The sequence below is a fragment of the Alosa sapidissima genome, chromosome 5 (assembly GCF_018492685.1).
Source record: "Alosa sapidissima isolate fAloSap1 chromosome 5, fAloSap1.pri, whole genome shotgun sequence".
Taxonomy (NCBI): Eukaryota; Metazoa; Chordata; class Actinopteri; order Clupeiformes; family Clupeidae; genus Alosa; species Alosa sapidissima.
The window spans coordinates 23,860,315-23,882,493 of record NC_055961.1 but is presented as its reverse complement, the minus strand read 5'-3'; the positions used below and the strand labels follow the sequence as shown (position 1 = coordinate 23,882,493).

The 22,179-nt window shown below is 41.7% G+C and overlaps 2 protein-coding genes across 3 annotated transcripts in view; one reads left to right on the top strand and one right to left on the bottom strand.

The window, feature by feature from the left end:
- The window catches only part of LOC121709423 (membrane-associated phosphatidylinositol transfer protein 3-like), a 103,515-nt gene that overhangs the window by 12,857 nt on the left and 68,479 nt on the right, over positions 1-22,179 (bottom strand). Inside the window, exons 9-12 of the mRNA XM_042092756.1 lie at positions 21,924-22,094; positions 4,313-4,513; positions 3,169-3,317; positions 1-65 (exon numbers count right to left, since the gene is read on the bottom strand). The exon at positions 1-65 is cut by the window's left edge and continues 52 nt beyond it. Coding sequence (XP_041948690.1) covers positions 1-65; positions 3,169-3,317; positions 4,313-4,513; positions 21,924-22,094 — 586 coding nt within the window. The remainder of the gene's footprint in view (positions 66-3,168; positions 3,318-4,312; positions 4,514-21,923; positions 22,095-22,179) is intronic.
- LOC121709422 lies at positions 5,820-17,445 on the top strand. 2 transcript variants are annotated; one of them, XM_042092754.1, is made up of 9 exons: positions 5,820-5,909; positions 6,637-6,840; positions 11,007-11,210; positions 11,295-11,885; positions 12,204-12,716; positions 12,918-13,448; positions 13,654-14,181; positions 14,374-15,186; positions 17,060-17,445. In XM_042092754.1, exons 2-8 carry the CDS (start codon positions 6,637-6,639, stop codon positions 15,157-15,159), a joined length of 3,357 nt encoding a protein of 1,118 aa, XP_041948688.1. In that variant the 5' UTR covers positions 5,820-5,909; the 3' UTR covers positions 15,160-15,186; positions 17,060-17,445. The 2 variants fall into 2 exon arrangements, with proteins under 2 accessions (XP_041948688.1, XP_041948689.1); XM_042092755.1 differs by having other exon boundaries at positions 5,903-5,964.

The window sequence follows — 22,179 nt, the reverse complement described above, 5'->3', positions numbered from 1 at the left end:
GGGCAGAGGGGTGCGGTGTCACAGCAGTCCGCCTTGCCAGCTTTCAGGCAGTCACATCGCAACACCTGTCCAATCACCACAGAAGGAAGACAAATCAGGAAGTCAGCAGGACCAATTAGCGTGTGAAAAAATCTAATCAGGATGTCAGAACTCATTTCGAGAGTAGCTGGGACAAGCCTTCTCGTGGGGACCATGCTAAAGAAATTACTTTCTGAATCGATGTGCCAGAGCCAATCCTCACAGGGCTTGGAGGTTATCACAATATCACAACGACTGCTTAGTTACACAGTGGTGCAAAGTTTTATTAAAAAAGGAGGGGGGATGTAATGAAGGTAACATTTACATATCTACATATTTACAGGTTCATAAAAATAAGAAAACCATGACAAAATTATGCGTAATGCTTCCCAAAAGGATAGAACAAAATACTTTTAGAAAATATTGCCTCAATCTGTTTTGCTTAGAATGCTTCTGGAATATTTACAGCCTAACCTTTTATTCAAAGCCAAGAGAAAATAATTGTCATGGGCTAGATGGAAGCCCTGTTTTTTTCTCATCGGTTCAGCTGCATTTTGTTTCTCTATCGTCTGCTGATTTATCTTTCGATCTCTGTTTGTTTGTTTGTTTGCATCCCTCTCTTTTTCCCTTCTTCTCTGGGCTGGTAGCCTTTGTCCAGCCTTTGTCCAGTAATGGCACTCATTTGAAGTTGTCCTCATGTCAACCCAGTGGATTGACATCAGAGCTGAAATTGCCCGTGGAGGCATCAGGAAGAGACCCCCCCCCCCCCCCCTCCTCTGAATCCCTGGACGAAAGATCGATGTGCCTTTTGCAACTCCTTTGTGTCCATAAATAGTTCTGTGAGCCCTGTGTAATCATTCTGATGTCACAGCTCTCTTGCGCAGGTCATGGTCTGCAAGCAGGACAGGAGATCAGAGAGGCTCTGTGACTAGGCCTACAGGGCTTCAGCTGTGCAGGGAGGAGGCAGAGGGGGGACCTCAGACACACAGACTAGATTAGCACTGAACACACACTAGCTCTGTGAAATACTGAACAGTTGCTAGAGCTAAATGTATGTGTTTTTCAGATAAATGTATGCAATTCTGGCATTATCAATTTTGTTAAGCAATCATCTGCATGTGAGCACACAGTTAATATGTATAGTCAAAATATTAGGTGAATGAATTACATTCCAAACATTATCACACACATTATCTTTTCAGGTATTGCTTAAAAGCAGAGCTGATATAGAGTTCGGGTGACTACTTCACGTTTGGGCAGCAATGGTCATTTTCCCGGTACGCTAAAGGAAGATACAGTGATGAGGCCTGCTCACGAGAAAGTAGTTAACGTCAAGAGGAGATAATAAAACAAATGGACCATGGTATAAGCAAATGTGAGCTTCTTCAGAAAGACGAGATGTAGCCTACAAGAAGGCAACGGAGTGTTACTTAAATAAAATAAAGACCATTAAATGCTGTAAATTGACCTCTGTTCTGTGGGCTGTGTAATATTGAGTTTGCCTGCTGATGTTATGCATCTGTAACTTACTACTGCCTGTACAAACACTCTTATTAAGCTGCTTTGGATCCACTGGGTAAAACAGACATAGTTACATAGATCCATAGAGATCCTTTCTGTGTTGGCTAACATTTGTGATTACATGTTGAACCTGTCAGTAGCGTAAAAAAGAGGTCTATTTGACGTAAGTCATGCCTACCCCACTGGATTTCTATCTGTACAGTAGCCGCCATTATTACCAGGTGGTACTGAGGCCTTTGAGCATGCAATAAAATGCAATGTCATCTAAATAATATGGGAAGGAATGCTTGACATTATCAATTCAAACACCTCTGACTGGAAGAAAAATGTTTTCCAAATTAACTTTACCTAATCGTTTGTTTCAATAGAGCAGATAAGATTCCTAGATGTCAAGTGATTATAATGCTCTGTGTACTCACATCTAGACAAGCTCATCAGAAATATGAACAATCTAACAATTTAGTTATATCTTTCAGCAGCCCAAACATGTATTACAGCTTCAAACATACCTTCTGTGTCTAGGTCTGAGATTCTCCATCGAAATTCGTATAAAGGCATAAAAATAGCATTTTGTGTTTAAGTATTTAGGTCTATCCTTTTATACAGGAAGTCTAAAGATGTTATGCAGGAAGAAAAATAGATGCCCTTGAGGTGTGGCTCTTGCATTGCTAGATGTCTGAAGAACACAATGACCAACGGGTCTGACAAGTCACACTCTAGGTGATGGAAGGCATGCCTTTCAGCCACTGCTCACATAACATAACTGTCCTTCTTTGAGGACAGACTAGGTTTTGTTACAGAAGAATCCAAAGTTATCCCAAGTCAAGCCATCCACAGGTAAAACAGCCTCATTGGTCAGACTTCAGCGGCTCTATCAACACACTGGAAATAAAAGAATATCACCAAATACCATGCTTCTGATTATATTGAAAGGAGTTGCTCGAAAGATAAGCAACATGACAATGCTTTGCCATCAATCAACTAGTCAATTTTATTATATTGCTTTGCTTTGAACTCAATTAAATAGGCTATTTGGTTGATCTCTCGATGCCTGAATAATTTTCTTTATATTTAAAGTAGACTCGTAAGTAATCCTGTGGTAAAGAAATGGGAGAAACCAAGAGTTAAAAGCTATCTATAGGATAAATCATTCTTTCCAAAAAAGTACAGTGCACTAGGGACTTCAGATCTGTTCCACTGAGTTCACAGCCCACGGCGGGAAAGAACCGATTCTGATACACAAAGGGCACATGCTGTTAATGCTATCGATCTATTCAGCCAAAAACTCCAGCCCAGCAGGGGCATCTAGCACAGGGAACCAGAAGTGCATGCTGCTCGCAACCACATTTGCTTCAACCCACAGACCTTGTATTTCTGGTTCAGATGCAATTATGAGCACAATAAGTCATGTTTATTTCTGCATATGGATCATTCAATTTTCTGCCTCATATATAAAACGGGTTATGTGAAATTTCGTGGATTCATTTTTAAAATTGTGACAGTAACACTTGTGTTGCTGGGTGATGGGATAGTGTGGTGGCCAACATAAATAGTACATATTTACAGTGTATATATTTATAAAAAGTAACCAAAGCCATAAACAAAAATCAGAGCACATAACTTTCTCACCTGTCGTAGAATGAAGGCCACAGCATCTGTGGACTCCCAGTAGGATGCGTGGAACAGGTGGGGCAGAGCCACAGTAGGGAATGTAGTCAGGACGTCAGGGCAGAAGAGCACGTAGTCCAGGCGCTTCAAGCCCCACCACTGGCTGCACACTGAGGTGTACACACATTGAGGCCTTACTCTTATGCATATTGGTCACATTTTTTAAAGAGCCAATTGGCTCTCTCTTCAAAATGCCGAAATAGACTGCTAATTCATAGGACCCGTTAATCAAAGCTTGCGGCTGTATATTCAGTTTATTTTTTTATTTTTTATTTTATGGGCTCATTACAAGGCTATTAAAGTTGCAACCATCTATGTTCAGATCATAGATCAGCAAAATAATCAGTACACTTGAGAAAAGGGTAACACTTTATTTTAGCAAACACGGCGACAAAATTGTGAATTTCCAGAGCGTGTTACTCCACACTCGGCAATCGACTCCTACAGACTTTCCCCTAAAGACGCCAGCTGCAGCAGCAACATTTCCGGAAAGGTACTGGCTTGATGAAATTCATTCTGGACTCTCTATCCGACCACATAAAGACCTCGGGATACTTCGATTTGGCTTTAGGAACCCTCTACTCACTACCACGTAAGTGTAATGTTGTTTGGAACTGTAGAAGAGGTATAAAATTAGCGTTTTGTAGCGGCGAAATGACTTGCCCTGGTCACTTCCAGGCTAACGAGTTTTGACTAAAAACGGTAAAATCGAACTTTCGCAAAACACATCCAAATGACATGATTTTGATGTCAACTCAACGTATGTACTCCCAATCATCCGTAAATTGATCTAAAGTGCATTTTACTTCGGATAATTCCTTTAAGACAAACAAGTTACTTATTCAGGATTTACTAAGAATAATTCACCTATTGAGTAAGAATAAGAAATTGTTGAATAAAGATCTTATGTGTAATTATGCTTAATACAGACCTTATTGAGCACTACTAATACATACACATATTTATGTATTACTGACTAACATACATGCATAGGGCCTACTGAGAAAAGCTACACAACTCAAATAAAATGTCAAAACCAACACAAATGTATGTGCTGTAGCCTACTGTGGATGTGATAGCTGCAGTGTTTTTGTGTACCACTCACAGTCAGTGAGGTGGCAGACAGGTTGTTGCTGAGAGGTGGCTGATGTTTCACTGTCGCTCCTGGCCAACCTTGCCTTATGGATAAGTCTGTCAACAACCTCTTCCTCAGACACAATGTCCACTTCAACTGGGGGCAGACCTTCAGGAAGGGGGTCTGTTCCCAACATGGCTGAACCCCCAGAGTGCTTCAACACGGTGTCAGCTGGCAGAGTGGGAGGAAAAAATGAGAACGAAAATGAAAAATGAGCTTGATAAGGGGGAGATGTCATTTACAAGGAGGTTCCATTTGCTTATCTAGTTTTAAAAATGTGTTCTGAAAGTAAAGCTGTGCCATTTTTGAGACTGACAACTTTCATCATGGCCTCAAATGAAGCCTATATTTCACCAGCGTTTTTTCTTTAAGATAATACAAAAGTGAAACAGTACGGTTACAATTATACAAAAAAAAATTACAAGTTGCACAAAACAAAGACAACAATTAATAAGTAAATAAATGAAAAGAAAAACAGGAAAAGAAAAAAGACAATTAACTAGGGGAATTAACAAGCACATTATTGTAATGTTTAAGCAATGTTGTAGCTTTTTTGTTATCCAATCTTTTAACAATTTCAAGAAAGGACTCAAGTTCAGCGCTAAATTGTTGTACATTTGGGGTGGCTAAAGCAAATTAAAAACTTAGTTATCAAAATAACAAGATTACAAATACAGTAAATTCTAAGCTAGTGTCTTCCTTATTTTCATAGTACATAAAGACATCTTTCAAAGAAAATTGAAGATTAGGGTATTTCCCTGAGAACCAGCGGCTCACAATGTCTGCCCATAACAACTGTAAAACAAAAGTTTCGCTATGACCCTTACAAAATGTACATATATCTTCAGTATCACAATATTTAGAAACAAGAAAATGTATTGGATATATTGTGCGCAAGATTTTAAAGTGCACTTCTTTGACTTTGTTACTTATGCAATACTTAAAGGTAGTCAACCAGGACTTACATGGGCCCAATTATTGCACCCCAGAAGAACTTCCCCTAGGAGAAATCTTATTTCTTTCCTGCGTACAACTCGAATATGTTTGTTACTGCACTTCTTGTCAGTAATTGGAACGCCATTTAGAGAAAGTGTAGGGAGAGTAATATTAATTGCATTATAACAAAGATGACTTTTAAGTAGCTGTTTTTTTTTTAAGTAGCTGTACAAGCCAGAAGGGATAGCCTTTGTTACCAACTTATATTGTTTGAAAGGTATAAACAATGTTGAGCCATGAATTGTTTATAAGACAGCACATCCCCTTTGCATCTAACAAGTCCACAATACGATTGATACCCTTTTCATACCAGTTTTTAAGAAAGATAGATTTGTTCTTGCTGATGATCTTACAGTTATTCCAAAGAAAGCCAGAATGTGGGGAGAAATTGTTGATTTTAGACATTTTAATCCACAAAGGGGCGTGGGTATGACGCAGAGCAAAGTACCCGGATGTTTTCGTTTCGTCATCATTGGGAAGAGCCCGTTCTGTGTGCATGTGGAATTAAAATCGTCGGGATGCACACGGATTGAATTAAACAGTCTACAGAAAGACATGGTACGCTGTCGAGGTCGGTGGTGTATAGCATTAATCATAAATTGAATCAGCATGTTACCGTTTAGGAGGTTCGTAAAGATATCTAAAAACATAGGCTAACCAAAATGCACGCTAGCTTAACCAGCGAAGTGAGATTCCTCCAAACATCCCCCTCATGCTTCATTACATGGGGGACTATTCATCCATGCATTGAAATTGAGCTTAGCCTCCTTAATGCTATGATAGGTAGCTAAGGGGAAATCAGGGTAGGCTACCCATACTTGTCCTGTTGTTTGAGGCTAGGCTGCTTGCCGCTTACCCCAACCGTAGACACCAGAAATCTACTGATACACTGTGTCTTAACGTTATGTCTTTGACACAGGGAGTTTACAATTTTGAAAAATGAATATGCTACTAGATAGGCTACATTTTAAAAACAATTTCAGTAATATTTAATTTTAAGAAACCTTAATACAAAGTTCTTCCATATAATAAAGTAGAGCCTACATAAAAGGATGCAAGTAAATGCTTGAAAGCTTTTCTGCATTGTAGGCTGTAGCCTATAGATTCACTTTGCCTGCTGCACACAGCTCTCGCATTTTGCAACAAGGGGTAGCCTAGTATGTGACCTCAGCAAACACGGCACACGTTATATCATGTAAGGGCTCTAATGAAGTCTACTGCATAGCAAACATGGTGCAACAACAATCACCATCATCTCTGCTAAAGGTATATTACTTTTCTTTTCTGTTTTATCCTAGATGGATGTTACGTCATCTGATATTCAGATGATGAATATGACCAGCTGTGTTGTCCGTATCCCTCGCCTGGATCTTCCACTGGATGTAGTAGTGAAGGTACCCCTGTGGGATGAGGAAATCTGGGAAGAGTCTGCTTCATCCAGGAGGCAGGGGAACAGCTTGTGGCACAGTGTGTTACATGAACCATTCCAGGAGGCCGAAAAGGCATGTAGCAGACTAAAAAAGACCTTTATGTTTCATGTTGTGAATTACTATGTTGAGTCTGAGAGAGCATGTCACTCTTCTACTTGTCTGCATGACCTCTAACTGACTACCATGCTGTCCTTATCAAATTCAGTTTACTAATGCTTGTCTGCAACCATGTAGGCTACCTGAACTCATATCAGGCTTACACTTCTTCTCATCCACTACTTTTCATAAAGACACTTTGTCTGGCATCGCCATCCCCATACACAAGGCGATCTCAATCTAGCCTGTACTCATCCATAGTTTCCTGATGGTGGAATGAGCTACCAGCTGCCATCAGAACAGGGACATACATCTCTCTCTACCTTCAACAGCCTGTTCAAGACTCACCCCTCCTGATAGCACCTTCTCTCCTAACACCGCAATATAAAAAGTTTGGTTCCAAAACGCTATATCTCCGTTTTAAAAAAAAACATTAAAAAGTCAGGCTATTTAATTGTGTATTTCAGGTAATATCAATCAAATTGCAGTTGTGTTTGTTTTGATTGAGTAAAGATAAATCAAATAATAATATCCAATTACAGCTCTACTGAAATTACTTGGAAAACAAAATGTAAAAGAAATATTTATGAAAATTCATTAAAATGGTAGACTGGTGCCAAAATCCAGAATTGTGACACCCTCAGGCATTTTTGAGACAGAGTTGGCAACCAGTCTTACTTTGTCAATTTGGGTGTGCTGAATTCAAGTCTGCAATATAACAAGCTCTATCTGACCTCTGGTGACCTCTAGAGGTCATTGAACTTTGGGGCTGTAAGCGTCCCAGCTGAACCCAGTTTCTCAGTTTCATAAACAATGAAATGTACTAAAATGATTAATTAAAGGTGCTCTAAGCGATGCCACACGTTTTTTAGGCTAAAACATTTTATGTCTGTCTGTGTCCTCACTGTAAAAAAAACGCGATCTCTGTGGACAGCCCAGGGCCCAGTTTCCCGATAACGACGGAGACACACTCTTAAGAGGGTTTTCTACGATTCATCTTACGATCGTTCGTTTGATTTTTCCGACTGTTGCCCGAACATGCTCATAGCGTGAACGTGCGTGCACTGCTCTTAAGATGCTCTTAAGGGGAGCTGTCCACGTTAATAGTTCTGAAATATCCTCTAATTTGATGGTGATGTCAGGTGACATCCTACCATTCAAACTGGGATCTACACATTAATTCACATCAATATGAAAATAGAAACACGTTGACATCTGCATGTAAGCATCCCAAGTAGGCTAGGTTATATACCACACACAGACATAAATAATTGTAATTATTTAAGACTAGATTGTTGCACCATGTAATAATTTTTCGCGGTGTCACTTAAGAACACGTTTGAAGATAAGAAAGAAGTCGAGTAAGAAAGTGAGGAAATGTGTAGGCTTAGATTTTGATGCAGTACAGACTAAACCACATGTTCCTTTCTCTGCTTTTACCTCATAGGCCTAATAAATTATAGCCTTCACTTAGCAAATATAATGGCAAACTATTCTGGCAACGTCTCATTTTATAACTGGATTGCATTTTTGTCCGCTTTTCATCACATTATTATGACTATTAAATGTAGGCTATGCTAGCCTACTTGCACGTTAAAATCTGATTCATCAGGTAAACACAATAAAGAATGGGAACGTAAATTGGATTATGTATTCTAAATTGTAATTCCGCTGTATGTCCTGTTGGTGACCTCAGTGAGAAGTGTTAAGACGCTCTTAGCCGGTAACGAGAACTCTGGAGCACTCGTAGATCTATGAGTGTTTTCACGACGTTCTTAAGCTACGATGGTTTCAGGGAAACAGTTGGCAAATCTTAAGACGTTCGTAAGAGGGACTTTGCGACTCTCTTAGGCTTAAGATGCTTTCGGGAAACTGGGCCCAGGCTCCAAAAACAGCAACAAAAACAACCTGGGCAAACCTAGCCCATAAAAACACAAACTGTTCCAGCAAATCACAGACGAGATGCGCGTTTAGGAGAGTTTCAATTGCACGGGAGCAGCATGGGAGGGAGGGGGAGGAAGTAACGAGCTAGCTCTCTGTTTTGTTTGAAAGTCAACAGAAGTGACGTTACCCAGCATCGCTTAGAGCACCTTTAAGTTAACAAATGGCCTTGTTTGGTAAATATTGGGGTGCTGAATTCACTTTTTCATTTGCAAAACCACATATGACCTCTGATAACCTCAAGGTCATTAACTTCATTTTTTAATTATTTTTTTTATTGTCCCAAAGGGAATATGAACAGACAAAAAAACAAATAGACAGGACCAGACAAAACAAAACATTAACTGCCAGTCTATGTGCATTTCACATTTTTTTCCAAAATGGCCACCATGAGAATGCCTAGGCTGTGATATTAGTGTGCTTAGTCTGCTTCTTTTAGGCAAACATCAGCAGAAGTGTGGCAACGACATTTAGCAGTGCACTGCAGCCTGTATTCTTTGCAGCTGCAGTTCTTCCTTTTACACTGTGTGGTACAACGGCATGTAAACAGATTGATAACAGCCCGAGAATAGATAAAGCTAGATACCGCATTGGGCTCCAGAACGTATGTAAATAGCTACGCCATCTTGGTGGGGGCAGCAATCACTGGAGGCCAATGGAGGAACATGTGACTCTGACTGGAAATCAGACAGATGTCTGTGATTGCCTGCAAATGTTGTCCATAGACAATAAAGGTTCTGACCACACCAATATGGCAGCCGCGTTTACGATGCCACCTAATAGATCTCGACAGTCAATGCGGTATCTAGCTTTCTAATATATATGGCCTGAGGCACAGAAGGAAGGGAAGTGAGAACTAGCAAAAGAGCATCTTTCTCAATTCGCCAACCCATAGTTTCCGGTGGAGACAGTGCAGGTCTTAGTTGATTTGCTTGGAGCCATACAGCTGCTTGGTAGTGTGCCCTCTTGATATGGAATGATAATGCATCATGGCTTGGGGACAATCTTTTCAAAGGAACAGCCTGAGCAAATAGAGGCCCTGGCACTGTTTGATGACGTGCATGAGCCAGCTTTGAAAACCTTGCAAATGAAGGCTTCCACATCAGCACACTTTCAGAAGACTATGGTGCTCAATGAAAACTTTGAAACAGGATTTTTTTGAGTGTCCTGCCAAGAAAGAAGTAGTATCGCATCCTGTGATAGCATGAAAGGCAGGCAGGGTACCGAGCAACTGCGTGAATTGGAATGAATTTCTGCTTCTTCGAGGTGCCTGCCTTCATCCATACTTTATCACAGTTGATGCTGGCAAAATGGACCAAAAGGAGAACCAAAACATCTGAAGACACAACAATGGCTCAAAGAAGCATAAATTCATCCCAATTCACACAGTTGCCGCAAAGCTTGGAGATGCTCTGCTCGGTACCCTATCCATGCTATCACAGGATGTGATACTACTTCTCCTAGCCATTCTCATGGTGGCCATTTTGGAGAAAAAAATGTGAAATGCACATGGACTGGCAGTTAATGTCTTGTTTGGTCCTGTCTATTTGTATTTTGTCTGTTCATATCCCCTTTGGGACAATAAAATAAGCAAAAAATGAAGTTAAATGCATAGGCCTATAGGCAAAGTTTATCAGAGGTTTTCAGAGGTCATATGTGGTTTTGCAAATTAAAAAGTGAATTCAGCACCCCAATATATACCAAACAAGACCATTTGTTAACTTAATTCATCATTTTAGTACATTTGATTGCTTATGAAGCTGAGAAACTGGGTTCAGCTGGGACGCTTACAGCCCCAAAGTTCAATGACCTCTAGAGGTCACCAGAGGTCAGATAGCTTGTCATATTGCAGATTTGAATTAAGCACACCCAAATTGACAAAATAAGACTGGTTGCCAACTTTGTCTCAAAAATGCCTCGGGCTTCCTAAATAAGCACATTTTTCAATTTTGGAACCAGTCTATGGATATCATGTTTTGGAACCAAACTCCTATCTCATACTGTCCTCTTTAACTGTTCTCCATGCTCTATCCAATTGTAGTGATGCTTGAATGTTGTTTCTCACTTGTAAGTTGCTTTGAATGAGTCTTGGAATAAATAGTTTATGTGTGTTGACACAGCGTAATGTGATATAGTGTACGATCTGCAGCTCTCTCATTGGTGTAATACTTTTCTTGTTCCCTTATCTTGTTTTATCCTAGATGGATGTTATGTCATCTGATATTCAGATGATAAATATGACCAGCTGTGTTGTCCGTATCCCTCGCCTGGATCTTCCACTGGATGTGGTAGTGAAGGTACCCCTGTGGGATGAGGAAATCTGGGAAGAGTCTGCTTCATCCAGGAAGCAGGGGAACAGCTTGTGGCACAGTGTGTTACATGAACCAGTCCAGGAGGCCGAAAAGGCATGTAGACTAACAAAGACGAACACACTAACAAAGACCACACTAAATGTATATAAACATAATAATTTCTTTCAATTTTAACAGGAGAACCTTGGTGAAGCACTGGATTGGATGAGCCCATATGCCTCATCTAGTGGATCTCTTGTAAATGTGGCTGACAGGAAGGAAGAGGTCACTCAGGAGGTGCTGACTGGGCCCGAAAAACAGCAGAAATGTTGGAATGTTTTAAACCAAGGAAACGGAAAGGAAAAATCTGTAACAAAAGGCGACAGAGGAAGCAGGAGCTGCATTGTAAGTGGCTGCATGGCTCGAGTGGTCCACCTGCCACGCCACCTCAGACGCGTGCACCAGCGGAGCCCCCAGCAAGCCCTCAATGCTACGGAAAAGACGTCCACAGCAACATGTGGCAGACGAACCAGGAGCTGCATTGTGGATGGCTGTACAGCTGTTGTGGTTCACCTGCCACGACACCTCAGACAGGTGCACTATTTGGGCCCATCTGAGATCCGAAGTGCTATATTTGGCAGTAAAAAGCCACGGTCCCTCACCAGCCACCACAGCAAGAAACAGTGTCCTAAGGAAGGATGTGGCCGTGTAAGTCGGAATATTTACCAGCACATGAGAAAATTCCACAAGCTGGAAAAAGGGCGGAGAGGATGGAGCACAATGTTAAAGGCAAGAGATGAAATAGTAGCCTTGTAAACCATACTCTTGACTACATTTCGCTATACGATACTCTTCGGCAAAGAGTACTGTAGGAAAATGAAATTGAGCGGAAGTACGTATTCGGGCGGAGCCAGGCTAATGAAATAGTACCTTGTTTAAAAAAACAAAAAGATTGATTGGTTTTGTGTAGTAGTACCAGTCTATGAGTACTCAAAAATGATTTGATTAGTCTTAGAACAATAGTAACCTACAGTAATTACAGTAAGTAATGGTAACATGCTTTTTTATTGACATTGTAAAACGTGTTTGTTCCTTTTGTGTATACAGTGGAATGTTTCAGGCAATGAAAGTGGTGAACTGTACCCTACCACCTCCTCAACATGGAGGATCGTGGAGGAGGGATTGCAACGAGAGGAGCCACCTAAACAAGAGATGAAGCAGCCCAATAACCAGAGGCATCTATGTGGCAAGATTAGACATAAGGCAACTGAGAATGGAGAAATAAGGCCTTGTGGCAGAGGTACTAAGAGCTGCATTGTAAGTGGCTGCACAGCTGTTGTGATTCACCTGCCTCGACACCTGAGACAGGTGCACCAGTGGAGCCCTAAAGAGGCCCGAGATGCTGTCCACTCCCTCAGGAAGCCGTTGTCACCAACGAGCCGCCCATTACAGATGTGTCCAGTGGAGGGATGTGGTCGCATGGCACAGAGGATTCCCCAACATTTGAGAAAATACCACAAACTGCGCATTGGTTCTCTTGCGCAACATAACATCAAAAAAGCACAAGTTGAATTAGAGGGCCAAGATGGATCAATTCATGGGCCAGAAGTAGTTGAAAGTGTAAGTAAACGCCTTCTTGGACGTGTAAGGCCAGATTATCTACTACACGATTGTGCCATGGAAGTTTTACAAATGGATTGTGGTTATAGAACTATGGTAAACAATAATACTGTAATTATAACAATAGTAAGTAATGACAAACTAAAGTAATCCTCACTAAAAACTTGATTAATCTTATAAAATGTTCTTTTTTTATTCCAGAGTATTGTAAGCTCATCAAAGCTTTCAGATAATGGAAGCGGTGAACTGCCCCTTCAATACCCAACCACCACTTCAACATACGTAGAAGACGGACTACAAGGAGAGGAGCCACCTCAAGATGAAACTGTACTACCCAATGACCAGAGGAGTCCATGCAGCAGTATTACTGACAAGGCAACTGAGAATGGAGAAATAAGGCCTTGTGGCAGAGGTACTAAGAGCTGCATTGTGAGCGGCTGCACAGCTGTTGTGATTCACCTGCCTCGACACCTGAGACAGGTGCACCAGTGGAACCCTAAAGAGGCCCGAGATACTGTCCACTCATTCAGGAAGCCGTTGTCACCAACGAGCCGCCCATTACAGATGTGTCCAGTGGAGGGATGTGGTCGCATGGCACAGAGGATTCCCCAACATTTGAGACAATACCACAAACTGCGCATTGGTTCTCTTGCGCAACGTAACATCAAAAAAGCACAAGTTGAATTAGAGGGCCAAGACGGATCAATTCACGGGCCAGAAGTAGTCGAAAGTGTAAGTAAATGCCTCCTTTGACTTGTATGGCCAGATTATCTACTACACGATTGTGCCATGGAAGTTCTACAAATGGATTATGGTTATAGAACTATGGTAAACAATGATACTGTAATTATAATAATAGTAAGTAATGACAACCTAAAGTAATCCTCACTAAAACTTGATCAATGTTGTAAAATGTCTGTTCTTTTTTTTATTCAAGAGTATAATAAGCTCATCAGAGCTTTCAGACGATGGAGGCTATGAACTGCCCCTTCCATACCCAACCACCACAACATACGTAGAAGAGGGACTACAAGGAGAGGAGCCACCTCAAGATGAAACTGTACTACCCAATGACCAGAGGAGTCCATGCAGCAGTATTACTGAAAAGGCAACTGAGAATGGAGAAATAAGGCCTTGTGGCAGAGGTACTAAGAGCTGCATTGTAAGTGGCTGCACAGCTGTTGTGATTCACCTGCCTCGACACCTGAGACAGGTGCACCAGTGGAGCCCTAAAGAGGCCCGAGATGCTGTCCACTCCCTCAGGAAGCCGTGGTCACCAACGAGCCGCCCATTACAGATGTGTCCAGTGGAGGGATGTGGTCGCATGACACAGAGGATTCCCCAACATTTGAGAAAATACCACAAACTGCATATTGGTTCTCTAGCACGACGTAACATCAAAAAAGCACAAGTTGAATTAGAGGGCCAAAATGTATCAATTCATGGGCCAGAAGTAGTCGAAAGTGTAAGTAAACGCCTCCTTTGACTTGTATGGCCAGATTATCTACACAATTTTGTCATGGAAGTTCTACAAATGGATTGTGGTTAAAGAACTATGGTAAACAATAATAATTATAACAATGGTAAGTAATGACAAACTAAAGTAATGCTCACTAAAACTTGATTAATGTTGTAAAATTTTCTTTTTTTATTCCAGAGTATTGTAAGCTCATCAGAGCTTTCAGATAATGGAAGTGGTGAACTGCCCCTTCCATACCCAACCACCACCTCAACATACGAAGAGGAGAGAAGTGGTGAACTGCCCCTTCCATACCCAACCACCACCTCAACATACGAAGAGGAGAGAAGTGGTGAACTGCCCCTTCCATACCCAACCACCACCTCAACATACGAGGAGGAGGGAAGTGGTGAACTGCCCCTTCCATACCCAACCACCACCTCAACATACGAAGAGGAGAGAAGTGGTGAACTGCCCCTTCCATACCCAACCACCACCTCAACGTACGAAGAGGAGAGAAGTGGTGAACTGCCCCTTCCATACCCAACCACCACCTCAACGTACGAAGAGGAGGGAAGTGATGAACTGCCCCTTCCATACCAAACCACCACCTCAACATACGAGGAGGGACTACAAGGAGAGAAGCCACCTCAAGATGAAACTGTACTACCCAATGACCAGAGGAGTCCATGCAGCAGTATTACTGAAAAGGCAACTGAGAATGGAGAAATAAAGCCTTGTGGCAGAGGTACTAAGAGCTGCATTGTAAGTGGCTGCACAGCTGTTGTGATTCACCTGCCTCGACACCTGAGACAGGTGCACCAGTGGAGCCCTAAAGAGGCCCGAGATGCTGTCCACTCCCTCAGGAAGCCGTGGTCACCAACGAGCCGCCCATTACAGATGTGTCCAGTGGAGGGATGTGGTCGCATGACACAGAGGATTCCCCAACATTTGAGAACATACCACAAACTGCATATACTGTAGGTTCACAGGATAGAAGCAACATGCAAGGTAATTAACAGCTACACTAAAGGTCAACCACATAACCACGTAACGCTAAACTTTATTTAAGGTAGCTCACTAGGCCAAATGATCGAAACGCTCCATTTAAGCAAATACTATTGTAAAAGCACCAATTACCGGCCCTTTCGTTCGAAAATTCTAAAACAACAATGTTTTTTAATACTTCAAAATCACATTTGATAAATTAACCTTACATTTTTCAGTGGCCATAGGTGTGTAGATTTGAACAAAATCTGGTTTGCTTTTACTGCCTGAAATATCCGATTTTGTTTACCACGGTTGGAGGTTAGTGCTGGGCTGGTGGGTGCCTATTTCCGACCTTTCTCACGGCACATCAACGGTTAGACCGAGAATTCTCGTCGCAAATTAAAAATTCCACTGGAGCAGCTCTTTGAGTCACGGTAGAATGTCATTTTTGGTACAAAGCTAATTTAGATACACTTATGGTGTGGGTGCTTGCGTTTCTTTAGGAATCCGCAGTCTTTGTTTGTATAGAAATGAATATTAAGTGACGCATACACGTAAGAGGTCGGAAATACGGGACAGTCGGTAATTGGTGACGTTCCGATACAGGAGGCTATTCATACGTGAGGGCTCATTTTGCATTGTACCATGATCTAGTGGGCAAGAATTTTGACTGCAAGCACAGAATTATCTGCCATATTGACTTTGGATCCATGTGTGCTTAGCCCACTGCTGTACTCCCTGTACACACATGACTGTGTGCAGTCATGCACAGCTCCAACTCCAAATTTGCGGATGATACAATAGTGCTGGGGTCCATCTCTAACAATAATGAGACAGCCTACTGGGAGGAGGTAGAGAGTCTGGCATCATGGTGCCAGACGCCTCCAACTTAACATCAGCAAAACAAATAAGATTGTGGTGGATTTCAGGAGGGGTCAACCCCCCTCAACATCAACGCCCCAGTAGAATGTGTGAACTGTTTTAAATATCTGGGTGAGGACCTTACTTGGTCTACTAACACCCAGACTACGGCCAAGAAAGCCAATCAGCGCCTGTACCATCTAAGGCAGCAGAGGAAGTTTGGAGCCTCCCCAGCCATTTTAAGATCTTTTTACTCTGCCACTGTGGAGAGTGTCTTGATGTGAGAGTGTATGGCAACAGCTGTGAGAAGGACAGGAAGGCCCTCTATCCATGCTGCTGAGCGTCGCTGCAGTTCAGCTCTCCCATCCCTGGACGAACTCTATCAGAAGAGATGTTGGAGTAAGGCTGTCAAGATTTTAAAAGACATCTCCCACCCCGGCAGCTGCCTATTTCAGCGGCTGAAATCGGGCAAGCGATTCAGGAGCTAATACAGAAAGACTCAGGAGGAGTTTTTATCCACAAGCTGTTAGGCTCCTGAATCAAAACATGACATGCACCTCCCTCATGAACTGCACAATGCACCTTGCACTTTAAGCCCTGGATCTACTGTTAGTGAGCACTTTAGTGGTACAAGCTTTTATTATATTTATGGGTAGGGGTAGTCTGGGTGGTATATCTTTTATCTTTAGGTTCTTATTTATTTATGTTTTAAACTTAACTTTTATTCTATAACTTAACTTATTATGCTATTAGTTATGTGACAACATGAATTCCTGACTCAACAGTTAGAGTGGAGTCAGGAATTAATTTTACTGCTTGTTGTAAGTGTATGACTGACTATGCATGTGACAAATAAAGAAACTTGAAACTTGAAGACACCAGTGTATCCAACTGATCTTTACCAGACCCAAGGAAACTAAATATGTCTCGTCATTCTCCTTCTTGTCTCCTACTTGCTTCCTGTCACTGTTAATTGTCCTATCTACATAACGTTTAAAGCCCCTAAAATGTATCTCCTCTCTTCCTTTTCCAGTTGCAGATGACGATGCTTGTTGACTTATCCAATATTTGGACTGAAGCAAGTGGAGCTGCCAGACACAGTGAGAACATGCAACCCCATTTCGACTGTTAGCAAGTGGCCAAAGAAGTAATGTCAGAGGACTTCTCTGTGATCTCTCAACAAAAGACTTAACCAAAGATCCTTTAGAACACTTTCTCAACCGTCTCTGACTTAACTATTGGCTCAGTAAAGTCACACCTCTTCACTCTCCTAATTCTCTCGTCCTGGGCTGGGGCTTTTAAAGAAAATAACTGAGGGTGACCGCAGGGGATGGAGCTAAAGCACAAGTGATGTGCAGTACCTGCCTAGTGTGACACCACAGGTGCTAAGTTGCCTCAACTCTGCAGAGGGTTGAGATAGACATAACAAAATAAAAATAAATTTTAAAACAATCAAATTGCAATGTAATTTGTTCAATACGCTTTATTGAACAGTCAGTATGTTTACATGTTAATACACACCTATAGCATAACCTATAGCTATGGTTGCTAGGTTATGGGGACGCTGGCTGCACTCAAGTCGCTCCGTGTAGCATTTGTTAATTTGTCATTTATTTCCGATTTACCAAACATTTTGACTGGATTTATTTTTAATACTTCAGTTAAGTTTAGTGAAGTTAAATTAGTAGATAGTGTTCTTAGTGTTCTTAGATCTTTTATTCTTATTGCGTTTTGCTTTGATCGCAATGGTCACCTGCGTGTAGTAACCTAGTTACCTGCGGTGAATAGAAGCTGCGTGGATTGCATAAGTTTTGTCCAAGACTTGACTATTTGAGGAACGGCGTTTTATCCAGAACTGATTGCTGTTGCTGTGCTGCTGACAATGCCCTATATCTTCACTGCTGCTCAAGGGCATCTGGCTGAAGGTGATCATCATCAGATGAGGTGGTCGGCAGAGGAGTGCAGATTGGCGTGACACCCACTTAACTCCAACCCACACTCTGAACTGTGTCTGATTGTGTTGGGAGGGGAGTTTGTGTTGTTTTGGTCTTGATGCCCTTTAGGTATACCCTGGAAATCCAGAGTTCTCGCAAGAGCACAATGGAATTGTCTCTGCGAGACACTCTGGCAATGAGCAATTGATGCATGTTACTTTTACCCCTTGCATCCCGTGGAACCAATCAAATCGGCGTATCTGATATATGCGGGCCAGAGGCGAGCTAAACTGATGACGACAGCGCTGCAACGTTGGAGGTCAGTAAACATTGGTTGTAGTGTTATCCAATTGCGTCGAAGTCCAGAATCATTCAGAGTAAGCATTGGTCTAGTGTTATCCAATTGCGTGCAGTGAGATTTTCAAATGCATGCTTGGTGCCGCCCTTTGAGTTGGGCCATTACATTGTTCGTGGCCAGACCCTTAATCTTTCTAGATTATCTGGATTTTTCCAGGCTACTTTAGGTACACTGCCGTTGAACTCTTACGCAATAGCCTCCTGCAATTCCACCATCACCGATGAGGTTCGCAATGTTTGTTGAGCAGTGGGGATTTCCTATCAGAAACCTTATTTATGGACCCTTTCAGGAGAGTTCCATTATCAGCATCATAGTTGGCCCCACAAGACTTCCTTTTTAACATTCCATATGTTATCTTAATGCAGAGGAAGTAGATTGGGGCCCAAATAGAACGTTCAAGCATTGTTTGTGTTTACCTTGTTGAAAGGGTCTATATCATGCCTCTGGTTGCATCTCCCGGCGGGCTACAGGTTCTGCCCTGTTCGCTGCCTGCCAACACAGCATAGCACTTCCTGCAGTTTGCTCAAGCATCGCTCTCAATGTCTAGCAGAGGAGCACCACCTTTTGTCTCCCACTTCACCACACACCAACTCCCTTCGCTCCGGATGCCTCGCTCTCATCGCACTGGACTGAATAATATTTTTCAGCCGGTTAGACGCAAACCAATTGGACTAATTTAACATGGAATTTTATTTTATTTCATATTTATTTTTTACTTTTTATTATTTGTTCATTTGTTTGTCTTGTGTGTCTTGATGTCACGGGTATGCTGGCGACTACGCCGCTCCGTTCGGCATCTTTTGTCTTGTGTGTCAGTCTTGTATGTGGAGCGCTTTGGGTTGCACTCTGTGCATACAAAAATGCCTTATATAAATAAAAGTGACTTGACTTGACTATAGCTGCCTGACTGAACAGCAAAGTATAGCCTACAGTCAATCGGGTTGGCCACTGTAGTCTAAAGCAAAAGCAAAGCAGCAACGGTTATTCTGATCAGAGGTTCAAGCTTGTTAGCACCTAATTGGAATAGAACGTACCCCATGTAAACAGATGACACTACATTTTTATTCGGAATAGTTTAATTAGAATGACAAAAACATTGTCCATATAAACCCACCCAGTGTTGGGGAAGTTACTTTTAAAAAGTACTTGTTACTTCTTAAAAAACGGGTAAATTAACCCGTTACTTTACTTAGATACCCTCTATGGAAAGTAACTTTTTACGTTACTTGTTACTTTTACGTTACTTTTATGTTGCTGACTTTGGGCAGAACCCAATATATGTTCCTAAATATGTAGGCCTACATAAAGTTATACTATGGAGGACATAACAGGTATTTCTTTTGTGCTCTTATTATAAAAATGCCACAAACAGAGCACTTGACAAGAAAATAGTGGGCTGTTACTCATTACTTTTATGTTGCTGACTTTGGGCAGAACCCAATATCTGTTCCTAAATGTGTAAGCCTACATAAAGTTCTACTATGGAGGACATAACAGGTATTTCTTTTGTGCTCTTTATAAAAATATGCCACAAACAGAGCACTTGACAAGAAAACATTGGGCTATCATAGGGCTTTAGTGGTGTTGAAGCCTATGAAACAATGTCAAATGACATAGCTTCGAAACATCTTGAGGGCATCCCCGAAATCTGGTCCGAAATTATGTGCAAAGCTAGTGCAAATCGTATCAATAGGCTGGCAGTTGAGTTAACGGCAGTGGACAAAAGTTTCTCACCAGGGCACAGTGTAGGTTACACCTTACACTCACATTCCTCCCCTTAGTTTCAACGAGTTTGAAGTATTGAGAATACCTCCATCCCTCAGAAATTAGCGTTGGCTGCCTCTTGCTTGCTATGATTGCTCTACATTGCCACCAGCCTCTGTGGCAATGAAGCGCGCAGCTGTGAAAGCAGCGTCACTGTCAAATCTGTCCCTGGGAAAAGTAACGTTGTGCCGATTTGAAAAAGGAATTTTCAAATTTTCAGTACTAGCGCGTTACACTACTTTTTACCCAAAAAAGTAGTTACGTTACTGTAACTACACACAACACTGAACCCACCTAATGTCCCAATCCCCATGTGCAAGTCCATTACACTACAAGCTGATCCAAGTTGATTCATAACTATGACTACATAGCCCATAACTATGTCCACCTATATGTGTGTGACATCCTTCATGTCTATGGAAGGATGTCACACACAACAAGGGAGAATCAGACTCTCTGACTGGTGTATTGTTTTTTTTTTTGTTTGTCTGGCATGTGTTTTGTGTGAGTACTTGTATGTATGTGTGTGTGTGTGTGGGGGGGGAGGCCCCTTTTCAGATGATGTTTCAGCAGGCATTGACCTTTACTAAACCAGATGAATGTCTAATTTGGAAACATTCCTGGCGCTGAGTGAGGACAGCACACTCACCTGAATGCTGATATGGCCTGTGTGTGTGTGTGTGTGTCTAAGTATATGTGAGTGTGTGTGTGTGAAAGAGAGAATGTGAGTGTAAGTGTGGGTCTAGTATAATTAGTAGCAACAGCTTGTAGTCTTCACAAGTTAATCAGGTGAATAAAATCTCACGTGGACCTTTCAATCCTGAACCATATAACAGCACGGCACAAAACCAAATCCTTTGTGTGTGCCAACTCATTTGGCCGAATAAAGCTGATTCTGACTAAACTTCAAAACACATTGAGACTCCACAGCACACTATATCATACATAGCATTAAGCACTGTGTACACAGTTATACAGTAATACTGTGTCAATAGGTAATAGAAAGTACTGGCATGGCTTTGGCTGAGAGACTAACTTAATACAGAATAAGGTTATGACTTTACACAACCCAGTACCATTTCCCCCTGTATTATCAAAGATTGTTACTGCTTCAACCCTCTCTGATATTATGTTTCCAGACGTGCTTACTGTAAAAACAAATCTGTAGCCTAAATATCAAATCAAACTGAAATAAGCTGAGATGTACAGTATACATTCATATGAAAGCAGGACAGACAAAGTCCTGTATATTTCTGACCTAAATCTGAACAGAAAAAATTCAAAGGTCTGACCAGTTGTACTCAACAATGTATATGCTCGAATGAATAATGCATATGCTACAGACAGGAAGTGGCCATTCCAACCATATTGCACCTACCTATTCTGAAAATGTGGCTCTGTTCGAAATGGGAAAGACTGCTGCCTTTTAAGATATCTAAACACTACAGGTCGGGAATGGCTAGTATATAGAAGCCTTAACTGGGAGCGAGACAGCAACTGCAGTTCGAACCCGAAAAAAAAAAAAATTGACTGCCATATCTTAAAATTTCCGCAATAATGGTCGTTTTTGAAAGCAGCATCAATGTATCCTTGCTCCCTACTACCCATAGTTCTTTGCAGCAACATTTAAAAAAGCTGTGAAAAGTAAACAAAGATGGCAGATGATGGAATGTTAAAACGGAAGCCTTGTGGGAACAACTATGATGCTGATAATGGAACTCTCTTGAAACAGTATTTAGGCAGAGAGGCGGCGTGCCGCTGCCTTCAATTTCAAACAGAGCCACCAATACAATACCACACTATACCAATCTAATACCAGGAAGTGAGCTTTTTAAACTGACCTATGAGGGTGGAGCGCCCGTCTCCAAGGGGGTAGCGCTGGTAGCGGGGCACAGAGAATGGGGACAGCTGCCTGAGTTTGGGGTGGAAGAGAGGCTCCAGGCGAGAGGCAGAGGGATCCGAAGGGTAGAACAGATTAAAGAGCTGCGAGCATGCCGGTTGGAGCTGGGACACTGTAGCAAAAAGAGAGAGATGGGTTTAAATTTCTAAGGGATATGCGCATTTTAGATACATCTCAGCTGTTTTATTTATATATGT